Below are 20,744 nucleotides of genomic sequence, written 5' to 3' on the forward strand. Positions count from 1 at the left end.
AAAGCTCTGTTAATCAAAACACAAATTTATTTTCCTTCAGTAAATTGCCTATTGTCTTCAATGTGTGAGAATTTGAGGATTTTTTGTGTTTCTACCACACGTTAGGACTGAAGAACAAGAATAGGGGATAGACGCTGCTTTAGTAATTTTCAATGTGTAAACTCTCTCTGTTTTCTCTCCTTAATTTTTCACCCCTGACAGTTGCCATGTACAGAGAGCCATCTTTGCATGATGTTGGAGAGACAGTGCCCAAGGCAGCAGTACCTCCCAGTAAAAGCACAAGTGAGCCGGCAGTGATGAACGGAGGGAAACCCGTCAGCAAGCCCGACAAACCCACCACATAGCCACGCCAGTGCCTAGTGTATGTGCATGTGTTGGAGGGGAGGAATGCGACGGAGACAGGGCTTTATCCAACTAGACTCCAGACCCTTCTGCAGATCCAGGCGAACCTCCCTTTCTTTCTTCTCTCGCTCCTCCTTTTTCTCCACCTCATTCTCTCAAATTCTCCAGCTGCCTCAGCACAGGCAGATGGATTCCTGAGGTGGCCGACTTCATTCAGCCCAGGAGGGACGTGCGTTTCACAATGACGCTTCTGGTACTTTGCTTGATGATGATTCCCCCTAAAAACCTCCCCCTTGTCTATGATGCCCTGTTGCAGCAGAGTCTGTGTACCTTCAGATCTATTTTCTATACCACAGTTCACCAGCTATGTTCTGGGATAGAGACTGTATAGATAGAGTAACTATTTGGACTGTTGTCCTCTATTTTTTACAAGTGCGTCCCCCTCTCCCTTTATTTCTATCTTTAGTCACACTTTTCTCTTTGTCAAGTAACCTAGAAAACATTTTGCAAGGGGGTTGCGTGATTTTCTAAGAAACACATGAACACAAATGTGGCATAAAAAGCAAAGACATGTGGAAAGGAGTCCAAATTTTCTTCTTGCCTACAATATGCACACACTCTAATAGACAGACACACAAAGTTTGTGTTGAAAATCTGAGATTTTTTTTTTTTTAAACAGCCAATAAAACACGCTGGAGGCTGGCAGATAGCTCCTGCAATCATAGCTGATGAAGTGCTAATTACCGCCACTGCAATCAATGCGAGAAGCTCCCTACACACATACAAACACACATACACATTTATAAACAGATGTGTGTGTGGGTGGGAGAGCGCTGTAAGGAATGGTGTATACATATCACTATCTAGGTCCCACCAGCGGTTCTGTCCGCCTTCTCTGGTAAATAGAAAATCTGAAGTCTATTTTTCTTTAATCTTATTTCAGAGCGTGGGCTCTAGGAATATCTCTAGGCCTTGTAGGCCTCTGTCCCTCACTCACCGACTTCTTTGGACTATGAGGCAAGGCTTGTGGCTTTGACCCAGATGGTCTATAACTCCAGCACTGGCAGCCACCTTACAGCAGTGTCTACATAAAGCCAGAAAACAACATGGCTGAAAACCAGTAGGTGACATTTACACTGGCTGCATCCCTATTTGGTTCAGCAAGCTAAAGCATGGACAAGGTTAATATTGTGTTCTCTCTTCTTGCAGCAGATATACAAGAGATGGCTTATATTATAACATTTTCACTGTATAAAACTTAGGGAAAATGACTATTAAAAATCATAACTTTTTAAAAGACTAGATATTATTATTATAATGAGAGAATTTGTCTTCTAGCTCAGCATGCAGAGTCCAGTTCTGATCATCTTGGCCTATCACGTGCCTGTTTGGACCTTGATTCCCGGCATGCAAAAACAAGTTCCCAGTCCCCACTGGGCCAAAGGTGCCTCACCCACCCTATACATCCATGTAGACGACACGTAGCATTATTCACTGAAAAAAACACACTCAGATGTATCCATTCTGAAATGACCAAAGTCTTTTTTTCATCCCAAGAAGAACTGATTCTTAAAAAAAAAAAAAAAAAACAGAAAGAAAGAAAACAAATCTCGATTCTCTTTCTGATTCAATTCACGGAAGCTTTCACTGTGATAGCATTTGTTCTGTCCAGAATAATCAACTCTGCTCAGATCCACAAAGGTCTTGACTGATGTCACTTTGGAAAAGTACATATACCTTGAATAATCACATGCATGTATTTTCTACAAGGAGTAAGGTATGGGCATTGTTCTTCACTATGTGCAAATGGATGAGCACTGAAGTTCAGTGTAGGAGTTGAACAGGCATGTATCACGGCTGCGGCACACTCACCGCACTTTGTTTTGCATTTTCATCATGACTGTTAGCAGTTTATCAAAGCTCTGTGTGATCAGTGTATTTATGTCCGTCTTGCTTTACTGGTTTTTCTTTTCCTAATAGTTTAGTTAAGTAAGATTTAGAACATTAAGTAGATCGTTGCTGCCGTATGCTGCTAAAAGTGCAACTATATTAAGAACTTGATTTGGTAAATATCATTTTTCTGAGTTTATTGGGATTATACATGGCCATTTCTTATTACAACACATCAAAGCACATCACATAGATATCAATATTTGTCTGTACTAAGCTGTTAATCCTAAAAATGGTGTCATATACACACACACAGGAGCTGGAAACCACTGTCATCCTCCGCTCTTACAAAACTCTACATGCTGGGCTGGTGACTGCCCCAGCCCTGCAGCCCAGTTAACTGGCTCCTTCAAGGCTGGCTTTATTTTTGTAAATGACCAGTGTGTACAAGTACATCTGTTTGGATTGCTGTAGCCGCCATTTGTTTTGTTCGTCCTCATCTCTCTCGTATACGGGTTGTGTGTCGATTTCGTCTCCAGATCCCAATCGCGTTTTTGCTTTGTTACCCCCATTTGTTCAAATGTGTTACGAGAATATCCTAGCTTCTGTTTTCGAACCTCTTATTTTGTATGTTGTCCCATCTGTTGCATGGGGAGAGGATGGCATTGATGAACTGCATGTAGTAGGATATGTCAATCAAGAACTGTTGGTATGTACCGCTAATTTTACATATATGCAACGAGTTTGTCTACACTATACAGTTTGTGTTTGTTGTATACACATTATACAACATATTGAATAAAAAATATTTATATAAAGGTATACTGTAAAGTCAGTAACATACTTAATGCAATATAGTGTGCAGTATATTATTGCACCTGTCATTTTTCGGGGACAAAGAAAACAGAGGGGATTGGCTAGTTTAAGCATGAAAAAGGCCAAAGTAGAATTTACATTAAATTTCCTTTGTGACTTCTTATCGGTCCTTTTTTCAAGTGGTGACTGAGCTCTTGTGTCAGTGCAGCTCTCATCCCCTGATACCGCCATTTGAAGTGACATGGACATCCAGCATGCCACAACTGAACTATTTATTCCCTTCTCTTTGTTTCTTCCACTTAGAATTTAACCACTACTAAGACAGTAAAGGTTTCAGGGCAGACTGTTTGTTTGACGGAGGAGAGTAGGCACTAATAAAATGATTTATTTTCGAATATATCTCTCTCTATATATACCATTGCAAGTATGCCCATTGGAGTTATGTCATGTTATAACAAATTTGTAACCATGTATGATTAAGGTCTTTGCATTGTTTTCCATGCAAAATGTTGTGTCATGCGGCACATTTAATGTTTTATTATGAAAAAGAAATAAAAAACCTCAGCGTAACCTATGCCTCGAGCTTTCGAGTAAACTTTCAGTCCAGTGTGGGAAGGGCAGACCATTTACCAGTAAAAACAGACCACAGTATCAAACATATTACTACAAAGTCATCTTAATGATACATTTTATCCTCTCTCCAGCATTTGAAACTGTCATGTACTTGCATCGAATTATATATAGCCATTTGAAATATGTAAGCATTCCTACAATATCCAAAAAAAAAAAGCTGCTTTGAAAACATAAATGTTTACATTGTAATATGATTTAAGCACAGGGCTATGGCTGTTTCTTTTCATCTACAAAACCCAGTTTTAAAAGGATAGTTTGTAACCAGTACAATAAAACAATGAATGCTGTTTGTGAAATGCAGAGCTACGTCCATGTTTAGTCTTCCTTTCTCCTCCCCGTGGTTTCGATAACTTGGCGTTTCACCAGCTTGGTCGTGACTCGTGGTGCTCCTGGTCACACTGGGCAGCCAGGTCTCAATTCTCTGAACCCAGTGTCCTGTTCTCTGTTGGCCTCAGTATTCTTCTCCCACCCAGATTTCACAAGCATTCCCGTTCCAGCCGTCCCAGCACTCGCAGTTGCCACAGTTGCACAACCCATTCCCTGTGAGATGTGAGAAGAAAAGCTGTGAATTAAAAGAGCTGTGCCATCATGCCTGACCTTTAACAAGGTTCCTCTTTTCACACTCCTTGCTTCCCTGGGTGCAGCTCTCTGATAGGGGATGGAGACCAATGACATTGCTCGGGACAGTCTGTGGTTTTCCACTGCTTCTGCCTTAACAGCAGGAGAAACATGGAGTTTAATTACTTTTCGATATTAATTTATTCGTGTTTTGTTTTTACAACATTTGGACAAAGCTCAAACATCTCTATATATCTGACCAGATCCTGTAGTAGGAACACAAACAAAATGAAAACGAAATAGGATCATAATATTACCAGAAGTCTGACTAACAGAGAAGTTAAGTCACCAACCCATTCACACTGGTTGTTTTAGGACTGATAAATAGTCAAGACATATAGTTTTTTCTTCTTTATCTCTAAAGAGGGCCAAAGTGGCATAACATGCTACTGTAGGAATTATATCGCTACAGTATATACCCCACACCTCCCCATAAGCTTCCGGAGCTGTCAGTCAGAGGTGCTGGGGTTAGGAAGAGGGCTCCTGCTGGTCTCCTGTCACACGGTTGAAAAGATACATCTACCACCAAATATCTCTGTGGGAGAGGAGGGAGGAGTGTAAGCCAACAAGGAAGTAGTTGAGAAAAGAAGCAGGAAAGCGATACAAGGAAAGAAGCAATTACAAAGACAAGACCAGAGTTATTTCATGCTCCTAGACTAGAACTGTAATTTCTCAGTTTTTTTTTTTGCTTTACTGCCTTGTCCATGGGCTTCAGTCCTAAACTCATTTGTTCCCAAAGAAATAAACATTTAAAAAACAATCATAAAAAAATTAAAAGTTAAATATTTTCCTATAAGAGAGCTGAAAATTGGGGGGGGGGGAATAGTTAAAAGGATTAAATACTGCATTTGTTGGCTGACCACTTCCATTTATAGATTTATAACATTTTGGGCGAATATTTACTGTACAGTATTTACAGAGTATTTTCTTAGTACAATCTGTAAATGGTTATTTTTTTAGAGTTGGTCTTACAGTCCTGTGAGGTTTTACTATGATGGTAGGTCTGAAAGTCATGGTCAGTGAAACCTCTGCTTTGACCTCGAGGTCTCTGCATAGGCGACGTCTATTTAAGTGTCTGGAAGCCTCAAGAAGCAGCCAGACTTTCAGGCTCCTTTTCATCTAATTTGAAGATAGTCAAGGATCTCGCTGTTCCAATATGTGAAAGAAGAGTAAGCACAAAAAAAGTCAGTATAAAAAGAAAAAAAAACTTTCTGAACTTCAGACGTGGATGATCACATCTGCTCACCTCTTCCTGAATTTCAAGATGTAGCTAAAATAAACACATCTATATTTTGTACTTTGTATCTGTCTCCTGAAGGATTTATTGCTGCACAGGTGAAATTTCCATGATTTACTATTGATCTGGATGTTTTATAGGAGTTTTAGAATATTGAACAACATCTCTCTATGTATACATATAAGTGCCAGATTAAGATTTATTATTGGTTCATGCTCTCCTCAACAAAAACATCCACAGTTCTTCGTTTATTTGGAATTTACTTAAACCAATTTTTTCCCGACTCACAAACATTTCACATGATTAAACAGCTCTCATGAATACCGTAAACTCAAACCTCTTCTTCATTTTATTTTCATCCCACTGACAAAACACAAATTGAAAAAATTGTACATGGTGAGAAAATGTTGTCATTTATTTTGGTTTTTTTGTTTCACATATTTACCTGTGTAGCAGGCGACCCGACAGACATTTTTGTCTCTCTTCTAATACGATTGCTGAAATTATCATATGCAGTGCATGAAATTAGCCAGCAAGCATTGCTAATATGCTAAATTTTCCATGTCACTAATCAGTTGTATGTGTAATGAGAATCCACAGCACTGAAAGATCCATGAAATCTCTGGATGCAAAGTAATTTATTGGCTAACTTTTGTCAAACATTTTTAATCTTTACAAAATGGCAAGAAATGACTCAATCACTGCTGTCTGAAAAAAAAAAACCCCACAGCCACAGCAACTCTTTTATCCAAATATTAAATCCCTTTCTGGAATTGCCTTTCCATGTAAAACACTATTCCAATAAAATAACTTCCAAGGATATGGTTACTTTCACATTTATACTGCAGTCAGTAATGGTAGTCAGGCACATTTGCCAGATGCTCTAATGCATTTTCTTAGTTTGCTCCCTGTGTTTAAGCAATGCCGATCTGCATTTGGAAACACTGATGCTCATTTGAATGACATTAAGGCTGACATTTGGACTCTTAAAGTCATGATGAGAAGCACTTGTGAAGCTATTCAGATTCTGACAGGCCCCCAGGGCAAAAATAATTAGATGTGTACTAAACTTTCCACAGTCAGTGATGAGAATAAAGCTCCTGTGGATAAACAGCCATATGGCATATAGGTATGCAGTTGTTTATGGTTGTCAGGCACACAACCACAGCCATTAACATTAATACAAAATGAGTAATACAAAAACAACAACAATAAACAGTGTACAAAATGTTTAAAAGCGCTCATTATGGATTTCAGTTACGCAAATCTTACAAACTTCCGACATAATTTAGTTATGTTAGTCATGGTTTTGTCAGTTATGATTAGCTGTTTTAACTATTCATCCGTTACATGTAGTGCATTTAACAGCTAATCACTGCTTAACTAGCTATTAAGTGTTTAGATTTAATATAAGCTAACAGTTTTAACTGCTATGATAGTTGTTTTGTGATCAGTTTTACTGTTTCTATAAAAACAGCTGCCAAACAAGCCCACACCCCATCTCTGGTTCACTGGGATTGTTACTCATGAAAGTAATTTGATTTTAACACGCGGCTCCCTCTTTCTGCTAAGGTGTCGCTCTTCAATAAAATTCTGCTCCAGTATTTTCTTTTAGAAAACCCCTAAAACACCTTTTAGGGGTGTTTTAGGGGTGGTCACTGGTGGTGGTCAGAGGGCCCGGTGGCGCCTGTGTCCGGCAGCCTCGCCTCTGTCAGTGCGCCCCAGGGCAGCTGTGGCTACAATGTAGCTTGCCATCGCCAGTGTGTGAATGTGTGTGTGAATGGGTGAATGACTGAATGTAGTGTAAAGCGCTTTGGGGTCCTATGGACTAGAAAAGCGCTATACAAATGCAGGCCAGTTACCATTTTCAAAAACAAATGTTTAGAAGCAAGGCCATTAAAATGGCTTTGATTTAACTCGAAACCTTTTTCGTCCTTAGTAAGGGCCAAGCTTTGAAAATGTAAATTAGCCCCTGCTTCTCCCAGCATCTCTGCATCTTGAGCACACCTGCCCACCTTCCACTCTATTCAAACATCATAAAACTGCTCTCCATTAGATAGAGGCAAGTTGCACATTTAAATTAATTCAGCCACACACATTTAAAACATAAATTGGTTTTGAAGAAGAGCAAATTATACAGTAACCCCAACAATGTAGCGTGCTAATCTCCCTTTTCAGTGTTAGAAATACTAATATAATAAAAACATAAACCTTCAGCTTGACTATTCTCATGGAAATAAAACATCTGGCAGTCTCTGGGGCACTTCAGTCCAAAGGTGGAAATGCTCAGCTGTGACTTTGACTTTTATATTATCCATTATCTTCTAGTATTTACCATTTTTACTTATTCTGATTGTATCGACTGTATTCGATTGATTGTCTCTCTTTTTTTGATTTCATTACCTGTGCAGATGATCCCGTCGTGCTTATCACACTCTCGGTCGTCACACTCACAGTACTCTCCGGACACCCACCAGTCTTGGGGATTGCAGATACACTTACCACAATGACAGGAACCTGTAATACACACATGCAGACCACACACACACACACGAGCATACACATTGTATATTAACTGTATATTAACATCATTTTTTTTCATTTCAGCTGGGATTTTGGCAGTGTATATTCGTTATTTGCTGTAAATTACTTATTTTGCACAGAAGATAATACTGGGCTGAGTGAATATGACATGTATTCTGGGGAAATGGACACTAATATGCTTTCACCACCAGGACACCAATCCACCCACACTTTAAACTTCCTGTCATGCCCATCAGTGTCTATTCTTCTCTCTATCATTCTCTCTCTCACTCACTCTTAAGGGCAGCAGCAGGATAATAAAGTATTAAAGACTGGTAGAGAGAAACAAATCTACTGTTGTCCACTTTATTTTTCCTAAGCTCACACCCAGAGGTCCAGCAACTATGGTTTCAATCCCCCCAGTTTGTATCCACATTCAGTGGGTTGCAGGAAAACCACTATGAAAGATGGGAGCAGATGAAGTAAGAAGAAGGAGAGAAAGTGAAACGGTGAAACAACAGGAGGAGGCGAGGAAAGGTAGCTCTTGTGCCTCGGTGTAGCGGCGCATGGAGAATGAACATGCTCGTCTTCATTTTCACACCATCCTCGGCTTTGCAGGGCTGGACTCAGAGCAGCAGGTCTATTTCTGTGGATTCACTTCTATGCAACAGAGAAAAAAATCCTGCTGCGTGGTGTCATTTGCCACCTAATGATACATACAATGTAGTGACAATGTGCAGTGTAAAGAAGTCGACAGCTGCTCCTGCTGCAACTAATGATCAGTTTATTTACTGTCAATTAAAATTTCTATACCTCCAAAATTTAGTCTATAAATATCAGACAATAATTTAAGTACTCTAAATACAACTATATCAAGAGATTAAGCAAAATAGTACAACAGTGAAATCAAAATCTTCCTTTTGATCACAATACATGATGTGAACAAGAACATTTTTGTTAATTTTCTATTACCCACCTTAATTAAATACGCTCAGCTGCCTGAGATTGAATTATTTGACTATAATGCTGCACGATAAAAGTTTGCCAAATAAAAGTCTAAGTATCTAAACCACAGACTACATGATAAAAATGTTTCAGTGTAAATGTAAATCTTCTAAGTAACATCATCTTCTAGTATTATCTGAATTAGCCTAATTTCACTGATCAGGACATAACTGCTTGCACTGAATCGCCAATCAAGTCTGATACTCTGATTATCTCCAATAGATTGAGACAATCTCTCCCTTTTAGTATTTCCTTGAACTATTCCTTGCTTTCCTTGAGTTTAGCTGCCTTTTTAGATGAATTTTTCAGACTGCTAATAAGCTTCTTTATTATTCCTAGAAGGGATAAAGGAAACATACTTAACATTATAAAATACCTTAACCCTGGCTTAGGTGAGGAGCCTCTGTATTCACTGTCCTTTCATGTAAATCCTATGTGGTCATCCATAGTGAATTGAGGCCTTGAGTTGTTCCTATCAAACCACAACTTATCCTCAGAATACAAATGTATCAGTTATTGTTAAAAATTATTAGGATAAGTAAAATGTAAATAATACACAAGCAATACTTTGTACTGTGTCAACAGTGGTTGTGGCTCAGTAATATTACATTCAAATATATGATTTGGGGGGGGGGGGGCAATAGTGTTAATATTATGTTTATTGCTGAAGCATACTACTTGGAAAAATGTGTAGTAGTTTCTAATTAATACAACGTTAACAAGCTAATAAAAACAAGCTTTAAGAAATGTGATGATTTCTGTGTAATAACCAGGAATCAGCCCTGAACAATTCAGATATATTATACTACTATACGACTGTATAGTTTCATAGGTATACTATACATAAGGCTATGAACTCTATATTTTTGGTGTCCACGCCGGTGGAAACCCAAACAAAAAATGCATTAAGAGGCTCTCATGTCTGTGTCTCAATCTTGCAGCCCATGTCACCTCTACTTGCGGCCCGCATAATGACATGAAGAAATATTTAAAAAAATTATTCACAAAAATGATTTAATATGAAGGCAATAGGCAGAGTGTTACAGGCATAGCCCTAAAGAATGTAGCCTCATGGGCAGTGTAGTCCGTGCTGCAGGGAGAATGGACTGCTATACCCGTTATGTGTCTGTCTGTAAGCATGAGGGAAGGAGAAAAAAAGAGTCGAAAAGCAAGAGATGTCACCGACCAGAAACGGGAGATGGAAGCATGTAAATATATATATACAAAGTTGACCCAGACAACAAAGTAAAGCTAGTTTTCTGTATGAGATCGCTTCAAAAAGTGCAGCCTTACCTAATGTCCACCCTACTCTTACTCATTTATATTAAGATTTAAAAATCTAGTTGGTATGGCAAATAACCTTTAGTAATAGTAATAAATCACACAGCAATAGGACATTCATGTAGTTGTAAAAAGCATGATAATATATTAAGTAATCCAAAGTATTCAGAATACGTTACTCTCATTGAGTAACGTAACGGAATATGTTACAAAATACATTTTGGGGCATGTATTCTGTAATCTGTAGTGAAATACATTTTAAAAGTAACCTTCCCAACACTGCATATTTATGCATTTCAACTGTTTGAATGATATGTGCATTTGAAAACAATGGGAATGGGAAATAGGTTTCTGAATTTCTAAGATTCTTAGAAAAAATATGTGGTTATACTTTTGTTGCATTGCTCTTTTATGTGTGGAATATGATCAGCTTTCAGTGGATGTTCATTATATTAGCATACTATTATTGCTATTCCAGCTAGTTTACATTGATATTGAATCCAGTATTCCACATCATATTCATACTTATGACCTATAATCTTTAAAACATAAATAAATGTACATTTTGTGTTTTTGTACTATTTGACATGTGTGTATTTACCAAACTTTTTTTTTTTTTATCAAACGGGCCATGAAAATGTTCTTCTCAGTTGAAATTCAAATATTAACTTTTAGAAATGTTTTTCCCAAACACCACCGAACAAAAGGAAATACTGCTCACCTTTTCCACTGCATATAACACCATCAGAAGTCTCACAAAGCTCCTTGCTCTGGGCATCGCTCATATCACAAGACCTGGGGAACTGGCAAAGCTTCCCAAACCAGCCCTCCTCACAGATGCACCGTCCACATGAACAGTAACCGTGACCTGGCGGTGGAGGGCAGAAGGGCCTTCGTTTAAAAGGAGACAGAATATGGAGCATGGCCATGAGAAAACACTGCAAATACAAGAAAAATTAAAAAAAAAAAAGAGTAAAGCTTTCACTAGCAGCAAAAGTTGAGAGAAATGCCACAGGAGAGTAAAAAAAACAGCAATAAAGAACATAAATACTGGAAGTTGACAGTGCAGACATCGAACCTTGACACTAATAGGCAGTACAAGGAGGCAGAGCTACAGGAAGATATTGTATTTCCCCTGGGGACATGAAAGGAACTGTCATCACTGGTCTTGTCCTGTCCTTAATGAATCTCCAGTGCTTCAGAGAGAGATGAAAAACAAGAAATGGCAATGGCAGACGAAAACACACAAATATTTTCACCCACACATAAAATCAGGGAAATGCATGATAATTGACTGAAGGAGGCAACTGCTCCCGGGATGTCTAAATAGCTGTTAGCATCAGTGTGGTTTTGACAGCCACTATAACAATTATGTCTCCCACCTCCAACAGAAGTCTTGCATCACTCACACCATGCTTATGTTTAAATAAACGCAGTGCAGACCCAGTTGCATCATTGACTGAGTCCTTTGTGTTCACATCTGGCAACAGATGCCAGGTGGTTACCAGAACACCCTTACCTTGCTCCAAATTGTTTAATGTAGAGGTACACAGGAGTGATCCAATCCACAGCTATTTGCTTCAAAATTTCTTTCTTTTTATTGTTTTAACTAAAATCCTACAGAAAGGGAACCATTAAGAAAGGAGCTGCTCTTAAGAGTTGTTAAACCACAATAGCAAAATAACAAAATAAAATACATTTATTTAAAAAAAATGGCAATGAAAGACAAAACACACACAACACCAGGGACATGTAACTGGTTAAGGGAAGCAACTGAGTCCTTGGATGTTTAAATAGTTGTTTGCATCAGTCAATCAAACAGGTTGTTTTCAGATTTTTTCAGATTCAACACCACAAAAGTTAAACGGTCAAGACTCCTATGCATATGTAAACAAACACAACCAAACTTAGTTAAATGGTTAATTTCACTGAATTTGAACGATTTTCAAGGCACAGGTTTAATTTTTGTTTTGTTTTTAAAACCAGCACATTTCAGTCAATATTTATTTATTTTAATTCTGGTATTTTTTATCATTATTTTTCAGTATTATTTTGTTTTTATTATTATTTTTTTTGCAGGAACAGCTTTTTACTATAAAATTCAATATTATGTGATAAATACACAAAATAAGCCGTATCCCCTTTTTAAAAATGTTTTGAAATATTTACTATTCAATTTTTAATAAATACCCATACATCATAATAGAATAATATTCCTTAGTGTTTTATTATTTTTCTTCAGGGAGCTTGGTTCAGATGCAATATTTCTTCATTTGTTTCCAGAAACTGAGAAGTTCATTTCTACTTACTCTAAAGCCAAAGTTTCTCTGAGCAAATGGGTGAAAAAGAAAGCCATGCACGACTGGCTCAATCAGACAGCTTGGGAGAGTGGTTAATTGCTTTAAAGGAGCAGAAATCTAGCCCTCATTCAATTAGTTTGCGCCTGCCGATCACAAAACTCAAACAAGTGCAGCTGCCTTCACTTAGTACTTAGATATGCTTTTAATGGAGCATGCATCGCATTTCAGCATTTTGTTAACTTGGTATCAAACCCAGCAGATCTGTGCTACTCGCAGAAAGAATCTGACAGAGGTTTAGAGTTCAGTGCCACAAAGGGAAGAAAAGAAATGGAGCTGTGTGAGTACAGGGAGGAAGAGAAGAAACTAGTAAGAGAGAGCAAAAGATCTAAGCTGCCTTCTGTTTAAAAGCTGTTACCACACAGCAAGAATCTCTTTTGAGTCTATTTTAAACTGAACAATGAGAACAAGGTTTATCCTGATCCAATAGGGTGGGTGTTTGTATGTAGAAAATACAAACAAAGCAGATACCAGATATTAGATGTAATCGCAGACTGACAAGACTCCTATTATAATTTCCCTCAACTATAATTTAAAGTCACAAACTGTGAAAATTAGACCTAAACAGCCTAGCATCTAACCTCGGTCTCACCTCTGTAAATGTCATGTGACCACACTGTATTTGCCAGGCATTAGCACTTACATAGTTCATTTGAATTAGACTGTTGAAGCGATCACAGAGGTTAATTAATACAAAGAATGCAAGATAACCTCTGTTGTTCCTTTGCGTTTCTTTCATTTTTGATCATTATTTCACAAAGAAATGCATGATGGTATGTGGTATCTGATATTAATGCATTTATTAACCCAACACTTTACCTAAGATGTATTATTGTGACACCTGCTATCAATTTGGCTATGAAGGAATGTATGTTCTCAACCATTTTGGCTTATTTGCAGAACAGTTTAAAACCAGCATAAGGAGCATCCACCGCCAATGCTAATGATAAGACCAGTGTTAGCTTAAAGCAGCACATTTATTTGCAGCTTATTGTCTTTTGATTTGTTAATGCATTCTTTGATGTCTGTTCATTTTCAATTCCCATTGTCACTAAAGAAGAATTTAATGTTGCATGTTGCTTGACAAGTTGCAAATGGGACAGCTGGCATGACATTTAAAGGTTGTAGTGGTCATTTTCAAGTGCACCAAAGAGCATGTCAGATTCAAGACACCATGAAGATCTTGCACTATCAAAGTAAGTACAAAGTACACAACAGACAGAAGGATCAAAGTAGAGACACAGTGCAGGTATCTAGCAACATCCCTGTCATAAAGAAACGTTCACGGTAGATATGCTGACATGATTTCAGTGGTTTCAGTAAACCTCTGTAAAATCTGGAGATTACTGTGTGACTTTGTGGGGCACGGAGCCTTCATAATACCCACTTAATACCCACAGCCAGAAATCTGGCTAAACATGAATGTGGGAGCCGACATAATGACCAGCTTCAGACTTTAACTACAGTTCGTGTCAATCCAAACATCAAAGTAATAATTATGCATGTAAAATCTGGACAGTTTAAAAGTTCAACACTCAGACTTGGCATTAATGATACAATATGAAAAGAAAGCAATTTATTGCCTTAAGCCTGAGAGCCTAAGATGTTCTTTTCAAACTTCCAACTGACAAATAATAACAAAATCCAGTCACGAGTAGCTCCAGTGAGATTAAAATAAACAACTCCAGTTTGGAAGAGAAATAAAACACAATTATGTTATAGCCAATTCAATCATCTAAGTACAAGGAGGCCTCTACACTGAAGAAGGTCCTGTGTGATCTTGTGTTCAGTATGACTGACCACCCATGTTTTCTATCCCATATAACACGAATATGTCTTTGTCATAGTGAAGGTGTAAAAAAACGATAAAATTATGGACCAGAAGAAAGAGTGGACTGCTTTAAATTGCAGTGTACAAAGTAAACATTTTGTCTTCTTGTTCTTTGTTTTTGGATACAACCCTCATGAGTCAAGTAAGGACCGACCTGACTGACAAGCTTGTTAACACTGAATTGTATACACGTGTCTCTTCTCTGTTGTCTGCAGTGAGGTCCAAACAGTCAGCAGCACTGACAGCACTGTACCATGACTTATGAAGTTTCTTACAAACCCCCTTGAAACAAAGCTCCTATATGTTTGATCCTCACGTGTCACCTTGTTTCGAGTGCCTTTCAGCTTCTCAAAATACCCAATGACTTCCACAGGCCTTTCAGTATACAGACATAATTGTGGACCTATTGTTCGTATGTATGCTTATGTTTGTTTGCATGTGCAGCAGTGCTGGAGATAGGCTAACCCAGAAGGCTCCTCAAGGATTGTCCCTGGACAGCCCAAAGGACAATGAGTGGCCATAATCCAATCAATACTACAGAAAATTACCCTCAGATGCTGCACTGCACCACTAATGCAATAGTGAGACAGCTCACTAGAACATTAAAAAAAAAACTCCCTACCCTGGAAGATCCACATATTGATATATGGTAGCAGTTAGACAGATCACATGTGAATTTAAGAGAAAAGACAAATAGTTTTAAACTTCACTGACTGAACAGTGAACTGAGTTTCACTAAGTACCTTCCCTGTTTGGTATACATGTGAAGGAAAAGCTCCTCGCTGTTGTTAGAAAGATATTAGTTTGGAAAAAAAAAGAGCTATTATTTGGAAAACCGTGTATGTGTCATATTTTATCATTTTTCCAGCACTTTCATTACAGCAAAGGACCCAAAAAGCAGATCTCCGTGTGGTGTATGTATCCAAAAAAATACTCTGAGTCATGTGGAGTCAAATTAAAGAGGCTTTGTGATAATCATTGATATGACTCTCATGACCTGCACTACGATCCTTTTTTGTCTTTATTTGGCTTCTGCCAGTCTCTCTCTCTGTCTTTTCTCAAGCTCTAGCATCTACAATGGGAAATATCAAATTCAACTGAGCCTCTAATGTTTTAGTGTGAGCTACTGTATTCATTACAGCATCTCTGCCTAAATGGCTCAAATTATGAGCGCCAACTTCCCGAGACCTCAAACAGAAGCTTCAGCAGCTGAGAGAAGTTTCTCTAAAATTAGGCTCAAGGGTTTAGAAGGTTGTGCCTGTGGATATCAATGAGAGCAGACAGGATCACGGTGCACTGATCTTAAAATTTACAAACGCTACCGGCAAAGTTTCAAAGACCCCTTAGGGCACAACAAAGACTTAATGTGTGTGTGTGTGTGTGTGTGTGTGTGTGTGTGAGGGTCTGCGTGTGTTCGCTTACCTCCACAGACCTCTCCACTGATGTCTTCGCATTGACGGTCGTCACACTCACAGTTTTTGCCATGAACACGACTGTCCCCAGGTGGGTGGCAAGTACACTGTCCACACTGGCACTGACCTAGAAAAATAGAAACGTCTTCTCACATCTGAGCAGTTGTGTTGTGTTTTTAACAGAATAATCTTTCTTTGTCGGAAGTTGTTTATATAATCTTGTTGGGATTTTTTTTCTATTCACTCTGTAATTTTAGGAAACTGATTTGCATACTGGCTTTAGTGTAGAATTTACCTCTGAGATCTAAGTTATCATAGGTGCTAACCCTATATTTAGGAAAAAAGCTAAACTGCTGCTCACACTTATAGTGGGGGAAGTAATCATTCACGCCCCTGCTGAATTTGCTCCTTTGCAAAGAACTGACCAGTGTGAAATTTTTATGGTAGTTTCTTTATAATGGAGAGAGACTGAATATCAGCCAAAAATCCAGAAAAATAAAACGTATAGATTCATGTCACTGAGTAAAGTAAATATTTGATCCCCTACTACCCGGCTTGTTCTAGCCAGTCTGGATCTGCGCCCATGTGGCAGGCAGATTACAGATCACTCAGTCAATTCCAGATAATCCTGATCTCACTCCAACCTCTCCACAACCATGGGCAAAGATGGTGGGATGTCAGGAGGTGAAAGGATGTCAGGGCCTGCAGAAGGCTGGAAAGGGCCACAAGACCTACAAGAAGCTTGCTGAGAAGGTGACAACTGGGGGTGTGATTATTCAGACATGGAAGATATATATAATTACTATCAATCATCCTCCGTCTGGAGCTCCATGCAAGATCTTGCCTCATGGGATAAATGGTAAATGGATTGGTTCTTAGAAAGCGCTTTTCTACTCTGCTGGGCCATGAGCCATGTTTTATACAACATGCCCTATTAACCCATTCATACGAGCACTTCTATGTAAGTGCTTTCTATCTAACATTCATACAACTTGGAGTTAGCATCTTGCCCAAAGATATTTGGCGTGCAGACTGGAGCAGCCAGGGATTGAACCAGAGTTTGTTAATGATCTGGGCTGTTGAGACCAGCAAGAACACAATTAGTAAAACACTACCCAGTAATGGACTGAAATATGAAAGGTCCCCTTGCTCAATAAAGTACTGTGGCGGAGGTGTGATCCCTGGCTCAGCTGCAGAGGAGGGGTGGTGCAGTGAGCTCAAGGGGCAGTGCCAGGGAGGTTGGAGGGACAGGTGGATGTGATTGTCCTGACAAGGATTTCCCTTTTTCAGTGACGTTGGACACGAAAGGGGAGAGGAGTGTGCAGCTGACTGGAAGTCGGCTGCTGAGTGTGCCGGAAAAAGTATTACTGTGTTCTCAATAAAAAGCTCAAAACGAACGAAAACACAGTGTGTCGGGTCCGAATCCTTTACAGGCACATATACAGGCCCGCCTTAAGTTTGCAAGTAAACATCTAAATAATTCAGAGAGGCTTGGCTGTGGTCAGATGAAACCAAAATGGAGCTATTTGGCATCAACTTGGCTTGTCGTGTTTGGAGGAAGAGAAAGGCTGAGTATGACATAAAGCCTAAAGAACACCGCACACCCAGTCAGGCACGGAGGTGGAAACGTTATGCTTTGGGGCTGTTTGCCCAGACCTCTACAACGGAGAGACCAAACAGCCATTTCATAAATGCATGGCACAGCATAGAAGAGCCACCTCGATGGGACAAGACTCGGCTGTCCGTCTGCATCTAAAGGACAAAGGTCACTCTTTCGAGGACACCAATGTTCACATTTTGGACAGAGGAGACAGACGGTTTGAAAGAGGAGTTAAAGAAGCCATCTATGTCCACTGTGAATGACCATCTTTGAACAGAGGGCGGGGCTTACGACACCAACTGTTTTGAGATCCCAGACGCCTTAACGCCCACTCACATCATGGGCCATTTAACCTCAGTAAATCACATGATAGGGTGGGGCTAGGTTTCACAGTGGGTTCACCCGAAACCTTGGCTGATTGGGACCCACACCCGTTTTCACACCGTGGCTTGTGTGATTAGGTAGAGGATCAATAAGGGGTCCATGACCCTCTTGGGTACACTCCCATAGGGCTTAAAATCTGGGACCGTCAAAGAATTGCTCTTAGACGTGAAGAAGCTTCTTGGATAAGAGGTTTCACTTCACAGACATAACCTAAAATATTTAGATAGTTTCTGTAAAGAGGAGCGCACCAAAATTCCATTGAGACGTGTGCAATCCTGGTGACAAATTGGTGTTTCTCCACCAAGTACCAAGTCATGTTTTGTGTGGCGATCAAATACTTATTTTGTTCAATTACATCCAAATCAATTTATAACTTTTAAGCAATGCATTTCTTTCTGCATTTTTGGTTGATATTCTGCCCCCAAACCCCTCCCCTAATTTTAATCAAGCTACCATTAAAATTAGAGACAGTTTTTTTTTAAGTGGGCAAATTTACAATTTCAGCAGGGGATCACATAATTATTCCCCCCACTGTACAGACTCTTTTCAAGCATCTGCATAAACAGCATGCTAACACAAAACTAGCAAACAATCTAACTGATATTTAAGCTGCGTATATGTCAACCACAGCTAAGCAGCAAGAGCCTGATCTAGAAACAGCGATAAGCAATCAGACTTGTAGCATTGTGGCCCCAATTTCTACTTGTACCTGTTTCTACACTGGGAGCACAGTGGCGATTGCTGTGAAGCGCCCTTTGGCCTGGTTTCCAGCTGTGCTGTCAGCTTTGTGTTAAAACAGAAACACTTAAAAGAAATATCATGTGTGTCCTCATTAGAATGAGGATTTGTATCAGTGTGTGGGACCATAGGTAAGATGAAAGTACAGCCGATGTCTGTGGATTTTAAAGAAAACAATAAAAACCTATTTAGTCTGTACCAAATCTTAAAATTAGGTAATTACAATCTAAGAGGAATATATTGGGACATGACATCATTTATTTAACAAAAACTAAGCAGAAATGCGGAAGCAGTGTGTGTAAAAACTAAATACACTTTCGGAATTAAGGCTACGTCCACACTAATGCGTTTTCGTTTGAAAACACATCATTTTCTCTCCGTTCTGGCCTCCCGTCCACACTGAGACGGCGTTTTCCCTCAAGGAAAACGCAGCGTTTTGAAAACGCTCTCGAAAACGCATACATTTTAAAACTGTGCTTTCGCATCACAGTGTGGACAGCAAAAACTGAGACTTTTTGAAAACGATGACACATTTTAGTCATTAGTCTCGACATTTTGCCGCGACGTTTCAACGAGCCGGAAAGTAAATAAGGGGCAGACAGAAATGAGGCAGGTCGAATTATCTTGCATTCCAGTACTGGACCGTAAGTGTTTTCGGCCGTTTCAATGTGGACGGACAGCTCTGTGACAACGACTGAAAACGATAGTGTGGACGTCGAGCGTTTTCAGACGAAAACGCCGTTTTCAAATCTATCCAGGCGAGTGTGGACGTAGCCTAAGAGAAAAATAATTGCACAAAGGGAATTTCTTGGTGCAATAAAGATTCTTAAATCACAGCACACACAGTGCCCCTCTTTTTCTTTTCTCTTGTTTTTATTGAGCTGGGTATGTCCTTTTTTTGCACAATCATTATTCACTCTGAGTATTTTCCCTGTTTGTTACCCTGCGGAGTACATTTTGTGTTTAGTGCCACCAAATTAGACCTAAAACACATCCATAATGTGTATGTGCCTGCCTTATCTTTCGATGACTCACTGGGGGAAATTAGGGGCAATAAATAGTGCAGAGCATGAATTTACAAGACAGCTACTCGAATGACAGCGTCATCTAATGTGTCGTCCATGTCACATCACTGTCACTTCTTATGACCACGCACTTCAGCATGCACAGACACAAACATAACAAGCTCTCGTCCTTCTTCACATACAACATACCACCATCTGCTCAGTGGACTCAGTTACCCTAGCAACCGGTGATGTCATAACACCCCTGCCTTATTGATTATCTCCATGGCCGTCAAGCCATCCACCAGTGTGAGTGTGTGCATGCGTGTTCATGTTTCGCGTGTGTTTCTTGCTAAAGTAAATGACACATTCATGTGCGTGTCTTAAGATCATTTTCATTCCATTTTTGAAAAGTTGAGAACTAACGGATACTGCTCAAGAAATTAAAGGAACACTTTGAAAACACATCAGATCAACAGGAAAAAGAAATCATGTTGGATATCTATATTGATATGAACCGGGTAATATGCTAGGAACAAAAGGATGCCACATCATTTGATTGAACTGAAAATTATCAACCTAAAGAGGTCTGAATTCAAAGACACCCAGAAAATCTAAATTAAAAATGATGCAGCAGGCTAGTCCATTTTACTGAAATTTCATTGCAGCAACTCAAAATAGTACTAGTTTATATAGTTTGCATGGCCCCACGTGCTTGTATGCATGTTGTGGCTTTAACGTCATTTCAACGAGATTAACCTGAAAGCACTAGAAACACAACGAATATGACTGCACATTTACTCCGACATCATCCTAGTGCAAAGACAAGTGGAAGCAGACAAAAACAACAAGCATGCATACTACAAACTTTACATACATACATATATATATATATATATATATATATATATATATATATATATATATATAGAGAGAGAGAGAGAGAGAGAGAGAGAGAGAGAGAGAAGGTGACTTTCATGTAGCTTTTACCTGACTACCTCCTCCTAGATGCTGACAGATGTAGTTAAAGGCTGAAATCCTTGGAAATCTGTTTCATTGAAACCATTGAACAA

General features: G+C 39.1%; 2 protein-coding genes across 6 annotated transcripts in view; one reads left to right on the top strand and one right to left on the bottom strand.

Annotated features, from left to right (window-relative positions):
- fgf14 (fibroblast growth factor 14) overlaps positions 1 to 3,618 on the top strand; it is a 43,526-nt gene extending 39,908 nt beyond the window's left edge. The window contains exon 5 of the mRNA XM_026145931.1: positions 202 to 3,618. Coding sequence (XP_026001716.1) covers positions 202 to 344 — 143 coding nt within the window. The 3' untranslated portion in view covers positions 345 to 3,618. The remainder of the gene's footprint in view (positions 1 to 201) is intronic.
- The window catches only part of itgbl1 (integrin, beta-like 1), a 51,208-nt gene continuing 32,878 nt past the window's right edge, over positions 2,415 to 20,744 (bottom strand). For 2 of the 5 annotated variants that reach the window (XM_026145927.1, XM_026145930.1), the window contains 4 exons: positions 15,956 to 16,072; positions 11,067 to 11,213; positions 7,940 to 8,053; positions 2,415 to 4,221 (listed from right to left, as the gene is read on the bottom strand). In XM_026145927.1, the coding sequence (XP_026001712.1) occupies positions 4,133 to 4,221; positions 7,940 to 8,053; positions 11,067 to 11,213; positions 15,956 to 16,072 (467 nt within the window). In that variant the 3' untranslated portion in view covers positions 2,415 to 4,132. Of the gene's footprint in view, positions 4,835 to 7,939; positions 8,054 to 11,066; positions 11,237 to 15,955; positions 16,073 to 20,744 lie in introns of those variants that run through there. The other 3 variants (XR_003270023.1, XM_026145928.1, XM_026145929.1) reach the window with 3 other exon arrangements.

This window comes from Astatotilapia calliptera, chromosome 16 (genome assembly GCF_900246225.1).
Source record: "Astatotilapia calliptera chromosome 16, fAstCal1.2, whole genome shotgun sequence".
NCBI classification, from domain to species: Eukaryota; Metazoa; Chordata; class Actinopteri; order Cichliformes; family Cichlidae; genus Astatotilapia; species Astatotilapia calliptera.